This window comes from Salvelinus alpinus, chromosome 16 (assembly GCF_045679555.1).
Source record: "Salvelinus alpinus chromosome 16, SLU_Salpinus.1, whole genome shotgun sequence".
NCBI classification, from domain to species: domain Eukaryota; kingdom Metazoa; phylum Chordata; class Actinopteri; order Salmoniformes; family Salmonidae; genus Salvelinus; species Salvelinus alpinus.
The window spans coordinates 28,707,765-28,731,359 of NC_092101.1; the positions used below are offsets into that span (position 1 = coordinate 28,707,765).

Here is a 23,595-nt window from a genome sequence, read left to right on the forward strand (position 1 = left end):
CATTGAATAGGAGAAGAGGATGTGGTTGCTTGTGGAAGGAGAGCAATGTGGGTAGTGGGTAGAACAGTGACACTGATTGGTTGCTCTGGCTCATCACTTCTTGACTAAAAGAAAGATAGATTTATAAAATAGTTCGACCTTGCTGAAAAGCCTTCATTAACATACTCCCAGATATAGCAAGACATTCAGTATTCACTGAATGAGGTAGCCTACCCATCCCCATTTACAATTTAATTCATCAATGAAATAAATGACACTATAGCACATTCAATTACATTATTATTGTAGACTATAGGCTACTCCTGTATCTACCTTGTACAATACCATAATCATTGAATGAAGTAGCAAGACATTCAATATTCACTGAATGAAGTAGCCTACCCAGCCACATTTCCAATTTAATTGATCAATTAGATAAATAATACAAGCACATACAGTTACATTATTGTAGAATAGGCTATTCCTGTATCCACACTATATTAGGATACCATTATGATCTCATTGGTCTTGTCAGGAATGATTTTAAGGTCTTCGATCGAAGTTGTATGTCATACCTCGTTCCTTCTTCAGTGAAAAGTAGTTATGTATCCCCCATTCAATTCAGTTTGAGAGTGAATGTGTAGGCCTAGTGACAATGACGTTATTATTGTACGCTAGCCTACTCCCCTATCGACACGGTAAATAATATCGCCTATGTGCTTTTGACAATACGTTATCAACTCGTAATCAAGAAAAAGTTTTAAAAAATAAACCAAATTTGCCTTAACACAGTAGACCTAAATATTTCCTAACGATATCACAACTTAAATATAGCCTACTTACTATTCAATTGGATCAAGAACATCTTGGTAATTCTTTTCATAGTTTCCTTAGACAATCTGGGGCAGACACTTGAAAATCGCGTCTGCTGCTTGTAAAATAATAATAAATAATAATTAAAAAAAAATAATATCTGTGTCACCGCCGAACTCTCAAATACCGTGCCCGTCTCTCACTCTATGAACGGTCACTGCTATCTGGATTCCTTGGGACGTCCCTACCCTGAACCCTTAACCTTAACTAACACTAAACTTAACCATTTTACATTTATACTTGATTGAGGAACGGACACCCCAAAGATCCTGAAATAGCACAGACCCTCTGGGAAAGCCTATGAACTCCTCTATTTGACTGAAAGCCATGGACACAACTCTGACCACGACTCCATTTTGTTGCTCCCAGCCTATAGACATAAACTAAAACAGGAAACGCCCGTGCTCAGGTCTGTTCAACGCTGGTCCGACCAATCAGATTCCATGCTTCAAGATTGCTTCGATCACGTTGATTGGGATATGTTCCGCATAACGTCAGACAATAACATTGATGAATACGCTGATTCGGTGAGCGAGTTTATTAGCAAGTGCATCGTGATGTTGTACCCACAGCGACTATTAAAACCTTCCCCAACCAGAAACAGTGGATTGATGGCAGCATTCGCACAAAACTGAAAGCACGAACCACTGCTTTTTAATCAGGGCAAGTTGACCGGAAACATGACCGAATACAAAACAGTGTAGCTATTCCCTCCGCAAACAAGCTAAGCGTCAGTATAGAGACAAAGTAGAGTCGCAATTCAATGGCTCAGACACGAGAGGTATGTGGCAGGGTCTACAGTCAATCACGGACTACAAAAAGAAAACCAGCCCCGTTGCGGACCACGATGTCTTGCTCCCAGACAAACTAAACAACTTCTTCACTCGCTATGAGGACAATACAGTGCCACCGACACGGCCCACTACCAAAACATGCGGGCTCTCCTTCACTGCAGCCAACGTGAGTAAAACATTTAAACGTGTTAACCCTCACAAGGCTCCCGGCCCAGACGGCATCCCCAGCCGCATCCTCAGAGCATGCGCAGACCAGCTGGCTGGTGTGTTTACGGACATATTCAATCAAACCTTATCCCAGTCTGCTGTTCCCACATGCTTCAAGAGGGCCACCATTGTTCCTGTTCCCAAGAAAGCTAAGGTAACTGAGATAAATGACTATCACCCCGTAGCACTCACTTCCGTCATCATGAAGTGCTTTGAGAGACTAGTCAAGGACCATATCACCTCCACCCTACCTGACACCCTAGACCCACTCCAATTTGCTTACCGCCCCAATAGGTCCACAGACGACGCAATCTCAATCACACTGCACACTGCCCTAACCCATCTGGACAAGAGGAATACCTATGTAAGAATGCTGTCCATCGACTACAGCTCGGCATTTAACACCATAGTACCTTCCAAACTCGTCATTAAGCTCGAGACCCTAGGTCTTGACCCCGCCCTGTGCAACTGGGTCCTGGACTTCCTGACGGGCCGCCCCCAGGTGGTGAGGGTAGGAAACAACATCTCCACCCCGCTGATCCTCAACACTGGGGCCCCACAAGGGTGCGTTCTCAGCCCTCTCCTGTACTCCCTGTTCACCCATGACTGTGTGGCCATGCACGCCTCCAACTCAATCATCAAGTTTGCAGACGACACTACAGTGGTAGGCTTGATTACCAACAACGACGAGACGGCCTACAGGGAGGAGATGAGGGCCCTCGGAGTGTGGTGTCATGAAAATAACCTCTCAATAACACTCAATGTCAACAAAACAAAGGAGATGATCGTGGACTTCAGGAAACAGCAGAGGGAGCACGCCCCTATCCACATCGACGGAACAGTAGTGAAGATGGAAAGTTTTATGTTCCTCTGCGTACACATCACGGACAAACTGAAATGGTCAACACACACAGACAGTGTGGTGAAGAAGGTGCAGCAGTGCCTCTTCAACCTCAGGAGGCTGAAGAAATTTGGCTTGTCATTAAAAACACTCACAAACTTTTACAGATGCACAATCGAGAGCATCCTGTCGGGCTGTATCACCGCCTGGTACGGCAACTGCTCCGCCCACAACCGTAAGGCTCTCCAGAGGGTAGTGAGGTCTGCACAACGCATCACCGGGGGCAAACTACCTGCCCTCCAGGACACCTACACCACCTGATGTCACAGGAAGGCCAAAAAGATCATCAAGGACAACAACCACCCGAGCCACTGCCTGTTCACCCCGCTATCATCCAGAAGGCGAGGTCAGTACAGGTGCATCAAAGCTGGGACCGAGAGGCTGAAAAACAGCTTCTATCTCAAGGCCATCAGACTGTTAAACAGCCATCACTAACATTGAGTGGCTGCTGCCAACATACTGACTCAAATCTCTAGCCACTTTAATAATTAAAAATTGGATGTAATAAATGTATCACTAGCCACTTTAAACAATGCCACTTAATATAATATTTACATACCCTACATTACTCATCTCATATGTATATACTGTACCATCTACTGCATCTTGCCTATGCCGTTTGGCCATCGCTCATCCATATATTTTTATGTACATATTCTTATTCATTCCTTTACACTTGTGTGTATAAGGTAGTTGTGAAATTGTTAGATTACTTGTTAGATATTACTGCATGGTTGGAACTAGAAGCACAAGCATTTCGCTACACTCGCATTAACATCTGCTAACCATGTGTATGTGACAAATAAAATTTGATTTGATTTATCGGTTGTCTGATGTAGGCTACTGGGACCTGGTAACAACAGTCTGTGATTGGCTAACAACATTTAGATCTGTATACAGCGAGATATGATAACATACCATGCCATGAGGTGCTGAGGGAAAGACAGATTACCTATAGATTGGACATAATATTTTCAAGGCAAATAGCGATAACAGGAAATACACAAGCCGTAGGCTACACTATAGCTCAAGGTGGCTACTTCGGAATGTCGGCTTGCATGGGAAAAACTGTACAGTTCTAACATTTATGGTTGAGATTTAATTAATATAAATATAAACTATGCCCCGTCATCATGAAGTGCTTTGAGAGACTAGTCAAGGACCATATCACCTCCACCCTACCTGACACCCTAGACCCACTCCAATTTGCTTACCGCCCCAATAGGTCCACAGACGACGCATTGACACGCAGGCGTCACGCAGACGTTAGTAGGGCGTTGGTATGATGACATGTTAGTTACACGCAGGCGTCACGCAGACGTTAGTAAGGCGTTGGTATCATGTCATGTCATTCAGACGTTCAATGGTAGGTGACAGCCACACGGTGTCAGGGTTGCCTACGCTTAATTCTGGCACATATCACCCCCCATAGCAGAGCGACAACCGTAGCTAGCTATAGCTAGTATACACTGGTAGTGCCTTTTGCCCATGCCTGTCGGGCACTGTTTTCCCGCAGGAACTCCACAAATTGCGCGCTGCAGTTGCACACTATTGCAAAAGTTCAAGCTATCCCCAACTTTGGTCCTGCCCTGTATATGCTCCCTTGTCCATGCTCACATCGCCCAATGGTCCCCGCCACTGAAAATGAACGAGGCTCCGTTGTTTCATCTCCTCCAACGCGTTCAAAGGATCTCTGACAATAATACAAAGAAGTGTTGTGGTGCTGCCACACTTGAATGAAAAGTGCTGTGGTAAATGCTTCCTCGGCACACGTTTTCCGGCTGCCCGGCGTTGAAGTGGCTATTATGTATACAGGTCAGATTAAGAATGATCTGTGAAATAACCCCATAGAAATAGTGATAGGTTCACACGCCATAAACATGTCCAGAGATTCATGGTGATTACTTTAAAGCGGGCAACCCAATTCATGAAAGATAGAAATAGCCAGTGGCGATTTTAGCATGTAAATCTTGGTGGGGCAACAAAAAAAATTGCGGGATGCATGCCAGCAAAGTCGCAACACAATACATAAATTTTATCTATAACGGTGTCAAACGGTGCCCTAAAACTGTTAGGGTCTACATAAAGCTGTCCCAACAGCAGAGTCCCAACACCTTACCATTGCTACACCTGGCTTTCAGCGGAGCCCTGTCTGTCAGCGAAACTGTTCATTCAGCCTCATTTACTGCCTTGTAAAAAAACATAGCTGATATGGCTGACTTGCTTAAATAAATGTGGTTTCTACGGACATTTGAGATGTACAAACTATGGCATAAGGGGACGACAAGCGGATAAGAGGCAATACATAATTTCGTTTAAGACAATGAGTGAGCGATGGCGGATGTAGTCAGTATAACTATTTGTTCAGCACTTTTGAAATGTACAGCGACGGAATTCAGAACATGGGCCGTTCTTACAGTACACTACTTTCAGTAGCACTGTCAAAGCTGTACAAAAAAAAGTTTGCAAATAACAACCAAATTATTAGGGCTCTGAGGCACATGGGCTACAAACAGCTTACTACACAACATACACTTAGTATTACTTTCTTAGCTACAGTATACATATCTTTCTGGCATCCTACATCATTTATGAAGCAGCATAAGACATTTTTGGACTCACATTGTTGTGATGTGCTTGTGTAACGGATGTGAAATGGCTAGCTAGTTAGCGGATACGCGCTAGTAGCGTTTCAATCAGTTACGTCACTTGCTCTGAAACCTAGAAGTAGTGTTGCCCCTTGCTCTGCAAGGGCCGCGGCTTTTGTGGAGCGATGGGTAACAACGCTTCGTGGGTGACTGTTGTTGATGTGTGCAGAGGGTCCCTGGTTCGCGCCCGTGTCGAGGGGACGGTTTAAAGTTATACTGTTACATTGGTGCCGTGACCCGGATCACTGGTTGCTGCGGAAAAGGAGGAGGTTGAAAGGGGGGTGAGTGTAACGGATGTGAAATGGCTAGCTAGTTAGCGGGTACGCGCTAGTAGCGTTTCAATCAGTTACGTCACTTGCTCTGAAACCTAGAAGTAGTGTTGCCCCTTGCTCTGCAAGGGCCGCGGCTTTTGTGGCGCGATGGGTAACGACGCTTCGTGGGTGACTGTTGTTGATGTGTGCAGAGGGTCCCTGGTTCGCGAGGGGACGGTTTAAAGTTATACTCTTACACTTGGACAGGAAATTGACGCGGCCGTCATTCGTGGGCAAATGTAGTCATCAAAGAGAAAGCCGGACGCCGGATTTCCAATGACGAGCTGAATGACAGTTCTAATTGTCCCAGTCTTATTGTCCCAGTCTTAGCTCGTTTTTCCTGAGTTCCCAGTTGTCTTAAACTCACAGTTAGCCACTGATGCCTTCCAAACCACTCATTGTTGAATTTGCGATTTCCAACTTGTTGTGTAATGTTTCTGTCCAATGGCTGATGAGCACCAAGACGTTTTATCTCTAATTTCTCTTCATATGACAAAGATTGAAAATGATTTTCCAGTAGATTGTCGACTTGATTCATGGTGATTATTGCTGGCTTGCTAGCTAAGATTTTGAAAGGATGATGTTGACATGATCAGTCCAATCAAAGCTACAGTAGATATAACGTGATTTGATGTCATTCTATTTGTGGCCAATGACCTTGAGCCTTCTTGGATGGGCACTTCTAATATAACTCTATGGCAGAACCCAAGGGGCTAACATTTTTTAGGTCTAACCTTAGACAATGGGGTGACATACTGTCCCATGAGTGACAGAAATCTGAGCCAATCATGACAGAAAACTGAGCCAATCAGGCGCAACGCTCTGTATTTTCTGCTGGCCATTCCCACCGCCACCAACTCGACTTTATTAACTCAATTACATGTTGTTGTTTTTTTATTACATTGTTTGCACACTGATATGTGACACGTATTAATGCCAAAATAAAATAAGCAAAACAGGCAAGCCCATCCTAAAAAATATATTCTTATTCTATTTTATTTTTTTCCTAAAATGAATGAAGGGGCGCCACTGGAAATAGCACACACAGGGAAGAACAGAAACGTGCCCGCGCATTCTTACAGTCAACAAACGAATATAAAGAGCGTCACAGTTTCCCTTTATGTTGTCCTACTCAACCTCAATATTTTAACAGTTACTCTGCTATGCGCTTGTCACAGCAAACTACAAGTCTCACTTATTTAACTGCTTTTTATACTGTTCAACATACCTTGTGTCAATTGAAGCTTCTCCTCAATACTGACAAAACTAAACTAATGGTGTTTTCTAATGCAAGAAATAGACCTCTGAACCTTTCACCTATTACTACCTGTCAGGGCAAGGAGATTGAGGTTGTAACCTCATATAAATATCTTGGAATTCTAATTGATGACGGCCTCTCTTTTAAATTGCATATTCAACAACTTACAAAAAAATTGAAGCGGAAATTGGGTTTTTATTTTAGGAATAAGGCCTGTTTTTCTTTTGAAGCCAGAAGGAGGCTAGTATCAGCTACATTTATGCCTTTACTAGACTATGAGATATTTTATATATGAATGCTTCCGCTCAGTGTTTGAGATCAATTGACACTCTTTACCATGGCACTTTGAGATTTATTTTAAACTGCAAAACCCTTACGCACCACTGCACTTTGTATACCAGGGTTGGCTGGCCTTCTCTAGTCACTCGTAGGCTCAGTCACTGGTATACTTTTATTTACAAAGCCATTTTGGGTTTACTACCTTTTTATTTGGGCATTTTTATTGTTCAGAAATGTGGTGGGTACTCTCTTCGTTCGCTGGACTTTATCCTGCTAACTGTTCCAAATGTCCGAACTGAATTTGGTAAAAGGGCTTTTATGTACTCTGCGCCATCGTCTTGGAACGCCTTACAAAATACTTTTAAACTGGAAGAACTTGTCCTGATTGGTGTTTTTAAATCACTGATGAATGATCTTGAGACTGATTCCCTGACCTGTCAATGTTTTTAATTTGCTGTTTTTGATTTTGTTATACTCTTGTGAATTCAATGGTTTTTACTAGATTACTTGTAGTTTTTCATGTTGTCTGTCTGTAATTTTTGTAATGACTTGGTGCTGCCTATCTTGGCCAGGACGCTCTTGAAAAAGAGATTTTAAATCTCAATGAGCCCTTCCTGGTTAAATAAAGGTTAAATAAAATAAAAAATTCAAATTATGGATTTATTGTTGAACTTAAAATTACCCAAATGAGGACTTTCAACCGGATAAAATAATTGTTTCTTAAAATATTTTAAAGAAAATATTTAGTAATATGATTAGCATGTGCAGGCTACAGTTGCCTATAATATAAATAGATGTGGTTTCTCCGTTGCACGAGTTCATGATAAAAGCCTGCACGAGTGATCGAGCCCATCAACCCTGATATGAATTCCCCACAGACGATGAGCAGACTCCCCCCTGTCAGCTGATGGGAGCCAATCCGTGGCCCCTGACCGTCACTAGATGGGTCTGTGTTTAAAACACAACGCAATGCCCTGATGCCAACGCATTCTCTAACCACTTGAGCCTCGAGTTCAATCCTCTGTCATTGGTGACAGCGCGCGATGACAATGCACCGCTAGGGGACCACAGTTTACGCACTGGCACCTTCAGTGGGACACCGACTGTGAAAAGCTTCTGTCCACTGTTAACGCGATGGAGAACTCAAGCGTGGTGGTCACGGTTGTTCCAACTGCTGGCCAAACAGAATTCCTCAACTTCACCATGAATGACACCCTCTCCCGACTCTCAGAAAGCTTCTCGGAGGAACTCGCCATGGCAGGATTACGCGTAAGGAACAACCCGGTATCTCTGAAAGCCAGCACCCTCAGTACTGCCTTTGCTGCTGGGCTTCGGGCTAAGCTGCCGCCGACGGAACCCGCTCACCTGGTGGTTGCCTTTTGGGATTCCCCGCTAAGTCACGGAATCAATGTGTTTGTGGGGATTGTCCTGTGCTTCACCATGCTGGGGCTAGGGTGTACGGTAGACGTTAGCCAGCTTGGGGAGCATATCCGCAGACCCATCGGGGTGCTGCTGGCGCTGGTGTGTCAGTTCGTCATCATGCCCCTGGTCGCCTTCCTGCTAGCTTTGGCATTCTCGCTCGACGACGTGGCGGCTATGGCCGTGCTACTGTGTGGCTGCTGTCCAGGAGGAAACCTATCCAACATCATGTCCTTATTAGTGAACGGGGAGATGAATCTGAGGTAACTCAAGAAATCACAACCTAACAAAACTAATTTATCACACCTTTGATGTGGACTATAAAATGCAATTAAACTAAAACGATCACAATTTATAGCCCACTTTTAGATGGAAAACTATATCTATAATGATTTATTCAAGATACCTATAACTCGAAGTTTAGGCACATTAAGTACGCTATTACTTGGATCTTCTGCATAGGCCTTTTGGTTGAATTTTACGCAAGAGAATTAGAATGGAATTTTACGCACGGTCATATCTCCAGAATCTCCAGCATACTGATGGGACTTATGGTCCAAATTGTTTTAGCAGCACATCTTGAATTGATTTAAACACATCGCTATATATTATACAGAAAATGGTGCCATTGCTTGGGGAAATAAGGATCCACCACGTAGGCCTATACTAGCCTATTCGTTAAACGTCAACCATTCTAAAATACTATTCGTGTATGCTACTGGTTACTCTGCTTTTACGTTTGGGGACTCAAGTGAAGTTAATGTGATGTTGTCTTTCACCTTCCTCTCTCCAGCATTATCATGACCATCTCCTCCACGGTCCTAGCACTGGTGCTAATGCCGCTGTGTCTGTGGATATACAGCCGCGCCTGGATCAACACCCCCGTGGTCAACCTGATGCCGTTCGGCGCGATCATCCTCACCCTCTGTAGCACCCTCATACCCATCGGCCTGGGGGTCGTGCTCCGATACCGCTACAACCGGGCGGCCGACATCGTTTTAAAGGTTACTATGGGGCCGTCTCAAATAACGGTGGGGTATAGAAGAAGGTTTGGATACAGGTTGACTGGGTCAAAGTGGTATTGAATTTTATTTTTTTTACATTCCTTTAGTACTTTTTATATAGCAGGGCCTGCCTAATAGAAATTATTGATGAATTTAGTGTTACGTCATATTTCAAAACTAAACTCTAAAAAGGGAAAGGGCAATTTAGAATTGCATTACTGATTCTAATTCTCACCTTAAGAATTAAATACAAGATACAAATAGTATATATATTTTTTATTAAACGGGGTAGTTTTGCTAGTAAAATATATATTTTTAATAATAGTCAGTTGTGGACCTTTTGACTGTGTGTCATCACTAGTGTGACATTTTGCAAATTGTGCAATTTTTTTATGTCTAGCTTTCTGTTGAGACAACGGTAACATCAGAGGCAGAGATGCACTGTACTGTCAGGGAGAGCCCTTCCCCTTCAGATTAACATATCTAAAGGCAGCTCAGCCAGGAGAGGGAGAGGCATGAGATGTGTGACAGAATCATAGAACTGGATGAGAAATCCACAGAGGGGAAGGGATACATGAAATCAGATAGATTTAAGTGGACCATGCTTACTTGTGGTCCCTTGGTCCTTTATAATATTGGTTCTGTTTGAATATCCTGAAAATGAGTCCATTGTTCCTTCCCACCTTCCTAAAACAATCTGGATATAGAGAAGGCCTGTCATAAAACCTGTGTTGACCCCGTGGGGTATGTTCTTCCAGGTGTCTCTGTGGTCTTTGCTGGTGACCCTGGTGATGCTGTTCATCATGACGGGGGCCATGTTGGGGCCAGAGCTGCTGGCCACCATCCCTCCATCTGTCTACATGGTGGCTGTCCTGATGCCTGCCTGTGGCTACGCTGCAGGCTACGGCCTGGCCACCCTCTTCGATCTCCCGCCCAACATCCGCAGGACCGTGTCACTAGAGACCGGGTGCCAGAACGTGCAGCTCTGCACAGCCATCCTGAAGATGGCCTTCCCACCACAGCTGATGGGGGGCATGTATATGTTCCCTCTGCTCTACGCCCTCTTCCAGGCAGCCGAGGCTGGCATCTTCATCCTGGCCTACCGGATGTACAGGAAAGAGGTTCTACACAAACCAGACACAAACCCACTGGGGGACAATGGGGATATTGGATATAATAGGTTTGAAGATGAAGATATGGGCTTTGACACTTCTTACGGGGCAGTGACCACAAGTGACCCAAATCTCATCATGTTAGAGCCTTGTCCGGATGCGACTCCTGTTTAGTGTGCATGATACAATGATAGCCCACCGTGGGTGATGTCGTGCAAACATAATGACATTCAGGTCTGCTTATGACATCTCTATTAAAAATCATTGTCATGTCAGCAATCTTTGACTGCAGGGCAGCTACCCTGTGTGTGTGTACGTCTCAGAAAAGAACACTCAAGATTATGGAGGGAGTGAAAGTTACAAAATATAATTGAAGCAACCATAAGCCATATGACCATGAAAAAATATGAAAAGGTTCATTGAAGTAAAAAATGCTAGTATATTTGAACTTACTTCAACATATTGTGTATGAAAGAAAATGGCTGTGAAAATGGAAATCATCAAAAATAATCTCTAAATTCATCCACTCTCACATCACAGATGCAGTACAGCGTTGTTTCACAAAGGTGTCATCATCTCACTTGCTTGTAAAGTCTAACATGATCATCTGATCTACATGACTAAACATTGTCAATTATTATTTTGCATTCAAAGCAAGTGTTCAAGTCCACTTGTTTTTGGTTCTTTTGGTGCCTATGGTTTCGGGTTCAAGAAGAGACAAATCATGCAGTACAATCCTTCAACAGAGCCTAATATAACTACTCCATATCACCATATGTACGATGACAAACTGTCTGTAAAATGTACAACTGTGTATATGTTTATCAATGTATATTAAAATAGATAAGAACAAAAAAATCTACTGACACTTCTGCATTCTGTCATCTTGTGACGTTTCATGTTATTTGCGGCTTCAGAGTGATTGGTTTTTGAGGCCAATTAGGAGGACTGGCACACCTGATTACAATTAATGAAATCGTGTGTCGTCAACCTATTTAAATTTGTCAACCAAACAACCCGAGTTGGCTTAGCAAACATGGCTACATATTTAGATGAGTCAATCGACAACTATTTATATTTATCTTACAACCCTTACTCTGGCAGGTATCCAAAACCAAAAGGTGCGGGCTGGAGAAACAAAAATTATTTGGCCAACTATGCCGACACAGAGGCGTACATTGATAACCACCATCGTGCGCAACTTAAATACCTCTTATCCCAAATAAACCCCAATCTTACACCGAGGCTACGGAAAGCAAACACCAAAGACGTCGCGGTGCAGGTCAATCCGAAGAAGGATGTTTCTGTGCAGTGTTCCCTCGGCCCACGGACCCTCATAGACAGAAAGCGAGACACTTTGCGCAAGAGAAGACAAGAGGAAACCCAAACACCCGGTAGTCCAGGGAGCTCTGTGGGAGGGGTGCGTTACCCTCGCACTCTGGCAGTCTACTCCCCTATCGCGTCTAGGAGACTTGCATCTTTTCTAGAATATGACAAAGTTGAGTCGAGACGAGCACAGACCGGTGACCCACCTGAAACCGTTAAGATTAGGAAAATGGATGAAGGTGAGAAATCTGAGGACAAAACAGAAAAGGCAAAAGACGAAAATACTTGGCCACATACAAAAACTAGTAATACTGACCAATCAGTTATGACCGAGGGCGTCAAAGCCAATCAGGATGGTTCGAAAGTCAAGGCCCGCGTGAGATTTCAGGTTAGCTCCATACTCTCATTTAGAATTATCAACCTGGCTGAAACATAGACCCACCCACTTTTTTTTAGATTGACATGAGTCATTTTAAAGGTGGAAGGTGTGTAGAACGTCGTTGTCAACGTTCAGATGGAACAATATGGAAACTGGACTTTTTCCACCATTCATCTTTCCCATAGGGGATTTTAGATATATGCTGTTCCACGTAAGCATACCGTGGCGTGACGTTTAGATAACCATGTAAATCTCTCTTGGCAAGGTGATTTATCAATAGTCGCTCTTTTCTAATTCGAAAAAGCTAATTACGTCAAAGTTGAGGTCATGCACAACTACAAATCCCTGCAAACTCCTGCATGTCATTTCTAGCTGACTGACACCTTTGCTAACAGGTATAGTGTCAATTTAAAACTTGCACAAGTTCAGAATTGTACATTTCTAAAGCAATTTAGCCAATTTATTCATTACTACATTTAGCAACCATTAGATAAGCCAGATATTCTTACCTCTCCCTCAATTCAGTGGTCTTGTCCAGATCATGGCATTTGTAATTCTTTGCTAGCCACATTAGCAGCTAATTGGCGTTTCATTTTGGGGGTGAATATATTAAGTCACATTGTCCTAGAGATTTACACCTATCAAAACGTCATGCCAGGATAAGTCTACACGGCCCTTTAAGCGTTTCTAAAATCCCCTATGGGAAAAACGATTGGATCCATTTCCCTGTTTGACCGCTAGGTTTTATAGGTATTATGACACCTACTGTGGTACTCTATGCCATCCCCAGTTTTTGGAGCAGAAGTATGGGTACTATCACTGCAGAGACTGTAACCTGCGTTGGGAGAGTGCATATGTTTGGTGTGTCCATGGAACGAGCAAGGTATAGTATGCTGGTCTATTCACTCCCTGTACTATGTTATTCATCTGGTAGTGCCTCTAATCAAGTCTTGTCTTTTTCAGGTCTACTTCAAGCAGTTCTGTAGAACATGCCAGAAGTCCTTCAACCCCTACCGTGTTGAGGACATAACCTGTCAGGTAAGAATCTAGGCTTCTGTACTATACATTGTTAAACTGACATACAAACCATGACACTATAGACTTGGGTCCTCCACTTATCTATGTCCACTCTGTGTCCACAGACTTGCAACAAGGCACGCTGCATGTGCCAAGTGACCCTGCGCCACGTTGACCCCAAACGCCCCCACAGACAGGATCTGTGTGGCAGGTGCAAGGGCAAGAGGCTCTCCTGTGACCTCACCTTCAGTTTCAAATACATCATCTAGCAGGAACCTGCACATTAACCTTCACCCTCCCCCACCCACATCACAGCCAATGTTAAGTCCTGCAGGAAGTCCTTCGGCACAGAGAAGCTCTCATGCACATTTAATGAGGCTCTGGGATGTGGACAAATACTTTTGAGATTTTTATTTTCTGTTGCCTTTATTTGCATTATGAAAGAGATTGCAGGAAAACACTACTTGATGTTAAATAAAATGGCAATACCCAGCAGTCTACATTCTCTGGCCTTCTCCCTCACCCAGTGTCTAGGATAACTGATTTGAAATATTGACTACATACTCATACCGTCCCAGCAAAGGAAAGAAACAGTAACTTTGCTATCGGTGTGCAGGGGAATTGAGTAAGAAGCACACCTGCTCATTTTAAAATAATGGGTGGAGGTGCACCTTGCGGTCAGTTGCCATACTAAGCTGCTCAATGGTAAAGCTGTAGACTTGAGGGCCCATGCCCAAAATGTTCAGCCTCCTGAAGACGTGGACCGTGAACTTGACACTTTCCTATAGTCCACGATCAGCTCCTTTGATGTTGAGGGAGTTTGTCCTACCACCGTCATGAGGGTCAGCATGGCGGATGTATTTCCTAACCTCACCACCTGGGAGGGCCTGTCAGGAGATTCAGTCCCAGGGTCCTGAACATAGGTGTTCCTCTGGTCCAGGTGGGAGATGGCAGTGTGGGTCCAGGGTGTCTGTGTTGAGCCATCATCAGCCTTTTAAAGCATTTCATGGCTACAGATGTTAATCAGAATGTGACTGTCAGTGGTGCACGCTTGTAGAACGTCTGCCATTAACTGAGTTGTAAATTCAGGCAATGGTCTCTTGAATTGGAACTAAAGCATGGTCTTTGGTCGTAGAGAACTGACAAGCCGTGCCTCCAGGGTAGCTAACTAGACGTGACGTCAGAGGCGTATAGGCTCTTTATGCCTGACTTCCCAGCCATTATAAACCCATTGCGGAGGAGTGAGGTTACTGGAGCTCAGAGCTCTGCAGCATGGTTCAAGCTTAACTTTGCTGCCAATAAGGTGTTAACCTTAACAGATTCATATGATCAGGTTTTTATTTATCCAGAGAGAATGCTGGTATGTGAGATGACAAAAAAAAGGAAAAACTTATCCAGTAATGTACCTCTACAACTATTTCAGGTAAATATATCCATTCAAATGCAATAGACAAGTTCTCTCTGTGAGGAATGAGTACAGCGATTGTTTACAATGTGCCATGACAAGTTTCCTGCAACGCTTTCAGACATCTAGTTCATGTCCTGCAATTCGGCAGGCAGTGCCTTTTCAGAAGCAAAAGCACAGCTTTAATGGCAGCAGTTTCCCCTCAGAGCACAGGGCCATGGCACACCACCAGTGCAGCTGTGCACTGCTGGGATCTGCTAATATGGACAAACACGGGCCTCAATTTCCCCTCATAAGGCTTTTTAGCGTGACCTGTGCTGGGGTACAGGGCCAACATGGAGATCACAGTGGAGAAGGAATGCATATGGCTGGGCCAACAGGAAGCAGAATCTACACTAGCTAGCGCCTTTAACCAGTTCCTCTGACCCCTAAGCACATGAACCGTGACTCCCACCAGGCAGGCCAGTCTGGGAAATGTTTAAAGTTTGTGTGACAGGATTATAATAGCGGCACGGGTCATTAGTTGCTCTGGGTTCTCTCTTCATACATCTAATTCAGATTAACAGTGCATTTCACAGAAGTACAAGAAAAAAATATACTGGTTTTACACTATACATTTTCTAAAATATATACAGAGTAAAATAAGTTAATGTTTCCATAATGAGTTGTAGCCAGTCTCCACTTCTGTGCAATTATATGCATGTGTGCGCACGAGTGTATACAAGAATATCCAATATATACCACACAGCCTAAAGTCTCTATAGGCAGCTACTTATTTGGTTACAGAGTGAGTTTCATTAGAAGACCTGTTGAAGCTGATGCTCGTCTCCAATGCAGGTCAATAAACAGATACATGTATCTTTTTACAGTCCCTGTGGGGAACAGCTCCCCTAGGGTTACAATTACATGTTAAATATCCTTACATTTACAACCTAGGATGTTAGCTCTAATAAAAAATAGTACATTTGTCAAAAAGACATTCTTGCAGTGCTTTTCTCTTTCAAGCATGCTTTTGAACACTTTGTGTGTTTGTTTCTGAATCCTGACAGGAACGGCCTGTCCTCACACACATCCATCCAGTTTCCTTCCGGACTGACTAAGTCTCATGCTCCAACTCTACTGCTACGAGAACACAACACCACATCTTCTCCCTGACTGAACCCCAGGCCCATCCAGTCTCCTGAAAGGGCCTGAGGCGGCCACTGGCCAATATGGGAGGCCCATCAGGTAATTTCCACCAAAACGCTTCCAGTTTAGCATCCTCATCCCCCTTACCTCACTCCCGGGCCAGTCGTCACCAGTCACATAATACCACGACTTATTGCAGCTGAATTTTGCAAGTTGTCTTATTCTGGGAAAACAGATATTAACTTTAAGTATTTGATATATATTAATATGAGTCAGTTATTCCCACACATCCTTTAGCCCTTATAGGTGGAGTCTGTTCTGTCCTCCCGACACACCTTCCCAGCCTCCAGAGCAGATGGGAACTGTGAGTGGTACGGGGGGGTTGCTCTAGTCCAGTCAAGTCCAGGCTTTGTGCCTTACAGTCCAGTGCTGACCACAGTGGTCTGGGGGGCCTGGCTCAGAGCCTCTCTGATCTGCAGGTTGAGCTCCATGAGGCGCCCGTTGGCCTGGGACAGGTCCCTGCTGGGTCCCACCACGGCCAGGCAGCCCGTCTGGCCCAGCGTCTGCTGACGGAAGTAGATGTGCAGTAGAGTCTGGACTGCGTCGTCTGACTCATTCCCAAAGATGTCATTAGGCCACAGAGACCTAGTGGAGAGGGAGGAGAAGGGCATCAGCACTGAGGTTTAAGAGTAGATACAGGACTGTAGACTAGACACATGACAAGCCTGTGTAGTCTATACATTGAGGAATAGCTGTGGGATACAAGATATGTTGTTTCTTTACCTGAAGGTTTTGACCTGTGTGAGGGCGGAGCCGAAGTCTCTGGCCCTCAGGGTCTCGATCAGTGATTGGATGGCCGTCTCAGTGCTGGTCTGGGAGGCATCAGACACACCCACATCCTCCTGTCCATCAACCCCAGACTCCGCCTGCTTCAAACAGCTCTCCAGGATGGCCAGCTCCTCTGACATGTTGGTCACCTTGGAGACACACACACACACCCAAAGTTCAGATAACCGCAGAGATAATCTCACGTGTGTTTGTGCACGTCAAAGTCTATGCAGCAATGCAGTTAGTATTGACGTGTGATTAACTGGAATAGCTGACCCTCTCTCTGCATGTGAGAAAAGAGTCAAATCTCATTCAGGGATTTAATGAGATTAAAGCCATAAGACAGCAGGGCTAGACAGCAAGGCTACCCCTCAGCAGAACATCCATGCACTGTGTCAGTGCTCATCTGTCTGGTCTGCAAAATTGTGTGTGAGAGATAGAAAAAGAGCATATACAGAGGCATCTTTTAGAATGTTAACATTCAATCTTAAGTGCACATTTGTACGTAATCATTTACAATAACAGCTCACGACTTTACAGGACGACTATTGCTATTACAGTATCTTAAATTCCAAAACGCATGTGTGTGATATGTACAAGAAATTTGTTTAATTTAGCGTGTGCATTGTCACTGTTGGTTTCCCTGTCAGGGAAGATGGGAGAAATGCAGGAGGCCTCCGTGTCTCTCATGCTTTCCTGAACCAACCTGAAGCCCAATTAAAGAGCTCTTCGGGGAAGGGAAAGTAAAATAACAACCCACCATCTCCATCCCTGTGTTGACCTCACACACACGGCATGATGGGTATGACCTGAAAGGCTCCAAGCATGCTTGAGTGGGTGACTTAAATGTTTATTTTAGGCTTGTCATCTAAATAAATGACCTAAACTGATTCCTATTACCAGAGCTTCTTCTAAAACCACCCACCTTTAATGTTCCACTACCCATACCCTGTCGAGTAAAATGTTTGGGTGTAAACCCCCCCAGCCTCACCTCTGCTTCTCTCTTAATGGTGTCCACACGACTGATGAGCTTACAGTAAGCCTGGAAGAGCAGCAGCAGCTGGAAGTGCAGCTTATAGAGCCTGCGACACAGCTCCAGCTCCTACAGAGAGACCAGAGACGGTCAACACACCTCTCACACACCTACACACTACAGCCACACAGGCCTCTGGGCAGAGCAGTCATAATGATCAGATGGATGGATATCCTGGGTTATCAAGAGTGGGAGGAGATGAAAGGGTTAAAGAGGCCCAGTGTGGAGTGGAGCAATGGTCCCTACAGAGACCGGACGAGGCCCGGAGCCATAGGTGAGGGTCTAGCTAGCATTATTAAATCAGCTATTAACCAACCACAGGCTGTCATCATTAGCCATGGAGGACTGGGTTATATACCGACCATCACCACCTGTCTGTCTGGCCCCCTATGGTTAAGGTACAGTATGTCCAAGCACAGAGATATACTGACCAAATATGTGGAATTATCAAACATTGTTCCTAATCCAGGAAAATATGATGGAAAAATGGGAATTTGAACAGATATGGGAATGGAGCAATAAAGCATGCAAAATGAAGGTAGACTAAACATGGCTTCACAGCTCTCTCTCTCTGTCCTCTCCTCCCCATAACCCAGAGCAACATCCCCTCTCAAATCAGGTAGACAACTACTACAATTATTTTGAGAGATTTTACATCTGCTGTCAAATCAGAAGCGAAGAGGGAGGGGTTAAGAAGTTGATAAGATGATTCAGTCAAAGGCGAAGCCAAAAGATAACGCATAATTAACGATGATAAACAGTATGTATTGGGTAGATGGGGACTGTAGCTGAGTTATATGAGAGAGGGGTGGAGTCAGAGTGGGAGGGCCCAGGCCGTTGTTGGTTGACGACGGCAGCAGGTACATATGGAGAGGGATGAGATGAGAAGCGTGTTGTCCGGACATCATGATTATATTAGAGTCTAGAATACTTAGAGAACCACTTACTGCTAGTTTTTCCATTTGCTAAGCAAGAGGGTGAGCAGGTCACAAAAACAACAAACAAAACAGGAAGAGAGAAAGACCAAGAATTAGTGAGCATTCACATCGCAACTCTGATACAGTGACCTGACAGGAGAGGAGTGGATGGGTAACAACCACTCTATCCTAACACCTGTTCTCAGGTCAGGGGGGCTCAGTCCCAACAATGGTTCTTAGAGAACACAGCTCACATCAGCTGGTCAGTGTGTTCAAGTCAAAGCAGTGTAGAAATACAGAGACAGAAAACAAAGGATGTAGACAAAGCGAGAGAAGGGGGACAGAGAATCTGAAGAGAAGAGAATGGGGAGAAGTGGGAGGGGGTGATGTAGAAGAGAACGGTGAATGAGTATGTGCTCCTCTGCTTGTCACAGTACAACAGAGCTTTAGTCTGGAATAGCTCCTCTTTCACAGCCAAGTATGTCCTCTGACCTGAAAGAAAGGGGGAGAGGGAGGGGAGCAAGCAGAAATCTATAACCTCCAGCAGTGTGGTCAGAATACTAAACAATATCAGGGGACAGGGGGAGACCACTCAGTTGAGGCACCTGGCTGACCTCAGATCAGCTACAGTGCATTCGGAAAGTATTCAGACCCCTTGACTTTTTCACAATTTGTTACATTACAGCCTTATTCTAAAATTGATTAAATTGTTTCCCCCCCCCTCATCAATCTACAAACAATAACCCATAATGACAAAGCAAAAACGAAGACAAATAAGCAAATAAATATGACATTTCCATAAGTATTCAAATCCTTTACGCAGTACTTTCTTGCAGCAATTATAGCCTAGAGTCTTCTTGGGTATGACGCTACAAGCTTGGCACACCTGTATTTGGGGATTTTCTCCCATTCTTCTCTGCAGATCCTCTCAAGCTCTGTCAGGTTGGATGGGGAGCGTTGCTGCACAGCTATTTTCAGGTCTCTTCAGAGATGTTTGATCGGGTTCAAGTTCGGGCTCTGGCTGGGCCACTCAAGGACATTCAGAGACTTGTCCCGAAGCCACTCCTGTGTCATCTTCGCTGTGTGCTTAGGGTCGTTGTCCTGTTCAAAGGTGAACCTTTGCCCCAGTCTGAGGTCCTGAGCGCTCTGGAGCAGGTTTTCATCAAGGATCTCTCTGTACTTTTCTCCGTTCATCTTTCCCTCAATCCTGACTAGTCTCCCAGTCCCTGTCACTGAAAAACATCCCCACAGCATGATGCTGCCACCACCATGCTTCACCATAGGTATGGTGCCAGGTTTCCTCCAGACGTGACGCTTGGCATTCAGGCCAAAGATTTCAATCTTGGTTTAATCAGGCCAAAGAATCTTGTTTCTCATGGTCTGAGAGTCCTTTAGGTGCCTTTTGGCAAACTCCAAGCGAGCTGTCATGTGCCTTTTACTGAGTGGCTTCTGTCTGGCCACTACCATAAAGGCCTGATTGGTGGAGTGCTGCAAAGATGGTTGTCCTTCTGGAAGGCTCTCCCATCTCCACAGAAGAACTCTGGAGCTCTGTCAGAGTGACCATCACGTTCTTGGTCACCTCCCTGACCAAGGCCCTTCTCCCCCGATTACTCAGTTTGGCTGGGCTACCAGCTCTAGGAAGAGTCTTGGTGGTTCTAAACTACTTCCATTTAAGAATGATGGAGGCCACTGTGTTCCTGGGGACCTTCAATGCTGCAGAAATGTTTTGGTACCCTTCCCCAGATCTGTGCCTCGACACAATCCTGTCTCGGAGCTCTACGGACAATTCCTTCGACCTCCTGGCTTGGTTTTTGCTCTGACATGCACTGTCAACTGTAGGACCTTCTATAGACAAGTGTGTGCCTTTCAAATCATGTCTAATCAATTGAATTTACCACAAGTGGACTCCCATCAAGTTGTAGAAACATCTCAAGGATGATCAATGGAAACAGGATGCACCGGAGTTAAGTCTCATAGCAAAGAGTCTGAATACTTATGTAAATAAGGTATTTCAGTTTTATTTTTTTTATTTTTTTACAAACATTTCTAAAAACCTGTTTTAGCTTAATCACTTAGGGGTATTGTGTGTAGATTGATGAGGGAATTTTTTTTAAATACATTTTAGAATAAGGCTGTAACGTAACAAAATGTACATCTACTATGATGAGCTGAAGTAATACTGGCTTTAGGACCAGTGGACAGACCAGGGTTCAGTGGCCAAAGGATGTGTAAGAGACTGTCTCCTTTGAGGCTCTAATTATGTCAATGAGCTTGTAGGAAATTAAAACATTTGGTTGAGGATGAGGGGATATAAATCTATTTTCTCAAATAAAATGTTTCAATAGGTACGTTCCCATGCTTATCGAGTGTTTGGTTGCATTAGAAAAGACACACATGAAAACAAAACAGACTTTGTAGTCACATTTTTCTACACATGTAGCAATGCTGTGTTCAGATGTGTGTGGGTTAGTCATACCTGTGCCTGAGTGTTGGGTCGTTGGTTGCCATCTTTGTCGCCAAACGTCTTCCTGCAGTTCTCCAGCCACTGTGGGCATCAGATAAGGGAGGAAGGGAGTGCGTGAATACGTCATGAGATTGATACCAGTCTATGCAAGTCTACTTTTCTTTGAACTGTGTGTGTGTAGGGGTTGGGTGGGGGTAGATTTAATAAGAGCGCTGTACTTAGCGAATTAAAGAGGGTCTGTTCTAGTGCAGCGGGCGGAGACCAATCCTCAAGGGACCGCACCAGTCTCATTCAATTAGCACCCCAGCATCCCCAAGCCCTCTCTGCATCCCTCTCTCTCTCTCTCTCGCGCAATCACATCTGTCCTCTTTACCCCTTCCTCCCCCATCTCTCCTTCCTCCCCTCCGTCCCTCTAACTGATTTAGGAGCGCCAGGGGATATTTTTAGCCCGTCAGCAGGGGATGTCGCTAGCAATGTGGACGCTAAATCCACTCCTTCTCCCTGTGATACAATGGCTGACCTAACGATGAGACACCCAACCCATTTACCTCCTTATGACTCAGTTGATTGTCACTGTTGTGTTCTCTCAGCCTCTTCCTCCCTGATCTGGAGGGGAAATGATGTGTAATCTAGAGCCTCATTGAGCCTTCCTCGCAAGGAATGAGAGGCCATTGAAGTACAACCAGTGGTCTGGTGCAGGGATGGTCTGAGTACAGATATGTGGTATGATCATTAGCCATAATTGGATGGAATAAGGATGTGGGATTGTGTGCTCTAGGGGTTCAGGAAACAGTTGGTAAGAGTGTACTGTAGCTAGGGATGAGAGTATGTACTGTATAGCTGTAAATGAGGATGAGATGGAGCTCACCTCCTCGGCCGCCTCCCTCTTGCCATTGTAGGTGTCCAGGTGTTCCTGCAACTCCAGCACACTAAACTTCAGAGTCTCCAGCAGTCCACATGAGACCAACTACGACACAAACAGACCCGACAACACACATTCAATAAATATAGTACCTAACTTCCAAGTTGGACCAAACTTTTTTATAACAGTAGCTAGGTTTCTATACAATTGGCGTCACATTTTCATGCGAATATTCTAAATTCTGCATAAAGAAAATGTGCATTTTCACTCCAGTGGTGTTTCCACCAAACTGATTTGTTGCGTAGAAAAATCAGTCCGTGATGTAGTGCACGCACACATAATGTAATTTTTCACTTAAGTGTATTGTATAAAAATTGAAAGTTCAATGTGTTTCCATCCATTTTAAACTTCACATAGAATTGTGAGATAAAGATCTGTCATTCTCATTAAAAGCAAGTGTAAGAAGCGGAAGATCTGTTCTATGTGTGTTAATTCTATGCGTTTGTCTTTTACTTTCGGTTTTGTACATCAGCTGAAAATACAATATTTTTGGTTATTGAAAATATATTTCACAGTGGTACAAAGATTCTCTACACTATACTTGCTTGTTTTGTCACAAACTGAAATTAGGCTAACTATTACAATTTTAGCAATCAGGAAATGGAGCGATTTCTGTATTTGCACCTTTAATTGACCACAAAACCAACTTTTAGCAATGGCCTTCTCAATCTCTGGTTAAATGGAAAAATACAGTCCATAAGCGCAGAAGGATCTTAAGGATCTGGAAAGATTCTACATGAAAGAATGGTCCAAGATCCCTTCCAATGTGTTCTCCAATCTTTTAAAGCATTTAAGAAAAAGGCTCAATAGCTAGGTTTCCATCCAACTGCAGACTGATTTGCATGCCAATATTAAAAATTGTGCTTAAAGAAAATATGCACATTTACCCACCAGTGTTGTTTCCACCAAACTCGCTTAAGTTTTGATGTACCGAATAAAAGTCTAAAGTTCAATGAGTTTCCATCCATTTTCAACTCTGACAATTTTTGTGTGTGACAAAACTGCCGGTAAACAGCAGTCAAGCATTGATCATCAAGTCATCAGAATAAGACCCTTAATATTTATCAGAAAGGAGCATCAAGCTCATCACCGGGCACTTTCACCACCCCTGTGAAGTTCATTATAACTTATTTCAACTATAGCCTGATAAACTACATGGTTTCCCGAGTCGTAGTGGGAAGACCACACAGCATAAATGTCACCACACAGCGTGACAAATTTACTTCGATATGATGGTTATTATATCAATATTTGTTCCATCACCATTTCTCACATAATTCATTTGACCCAAAAAAATATCACAATGTCGAACGAACAAATTCTGTCGGCATTTATAAAATGTTACAGAAACTTAATGTTTCAATCGTGTTGTGATTAGGGTTGCAAAGGGT

At 43.9% G+C, this 23,595-nt stretch overlaps 3 protein-coding genes across 8 annotated transcripts in view; 2 read left to right on the forward strand and 1 right to left on the reverse strand.

Moving 5' to 3' along the window:
• Positions 1–8,255: 8,255 nt before the first annotated feature.
• On the forward strand, positions 8,256–11,643 carry LOC139541296 (sodium/bile acid cotransporter 4-like). Its single transcript, XM_071345798.1, has 3 exons — positions 8,256–8,932; positions 9,463–9,673; positions 10,432–11,643. The coding sequence occupies exons 1-3, from the start codon at positions 8,385–8,387 to the stop codon at positions 10,957–10,959; spliced, it is 1,287 nt and encodes a 428-aa protein (XP_071201899.1). The 5' UTR covers positions 8,256–8,384; the 3' UTR covers positions 10,960–11,643.
• A 108-nt stretch (positions 11,644–11,751) lies between these two features.
• LOC139541297 (zygote arrest protein 1-like) lies at positions 11,752–14,002 on the forward strand. Its single transcript, XM_071345799.1, has 4 exons — positions 11,752–12,499; positions 13,281–13,373; positions 13,454–13,528; positions 13,633–14,002. Exons 1-4 carry the CDS (start codon positions 11,756–11,758, stop codon positions 13,774–13,776), a joined length of 1,056 nt encoding a protein of 351 aa, XP_071201900.1. The 5' UTR covers positions 11,752–11,755; the 3' UTR covers positions 13,777–14,002.
• LOC139541295 (protein furry homolog-like) overlaps positions 13,904–23,595 on the reverse strand; it is an 82,618-nt gene continuing 72,926 nt past the window's right edge. For 4 of the 6 annotated variants that reach the window (XM_071345793.1, XM_071345792.1, XM_071345794.1 and 1 more), the window contains 6 exons: positions 22,151–22,249; positions 21,295–21,363; positions 18,849–18,866; positions 17,860–17,970; positions 16,824–17,017; positions 13,904–16,685 (listed from right to left, as the gene is read on the reverse strand). In XM_071345793.1, coding sequence (XP_071201894.1) covers positions 16,457–16,685; positions 16,824–17,017; positions 17,860–17,970; positions 18,849–18,866; positions 21,295–21,363; positions 22,151–22,249 — 720 coding nt within the window. In that variant the 3' untranslated portion in view covers positions 13,904–16,456. The remainder of the gene's footprint in view (positions 16,686–16,823; positions 17,018–17,859; positions 17,971–18,848; positions 18,867–21,294; positions 21,364–22,150; positions 22,250–23,595) is intronic. The other 2 variants (XM_071345795.1, XM_071345796.1) reach the window with 1 other exon arrangement.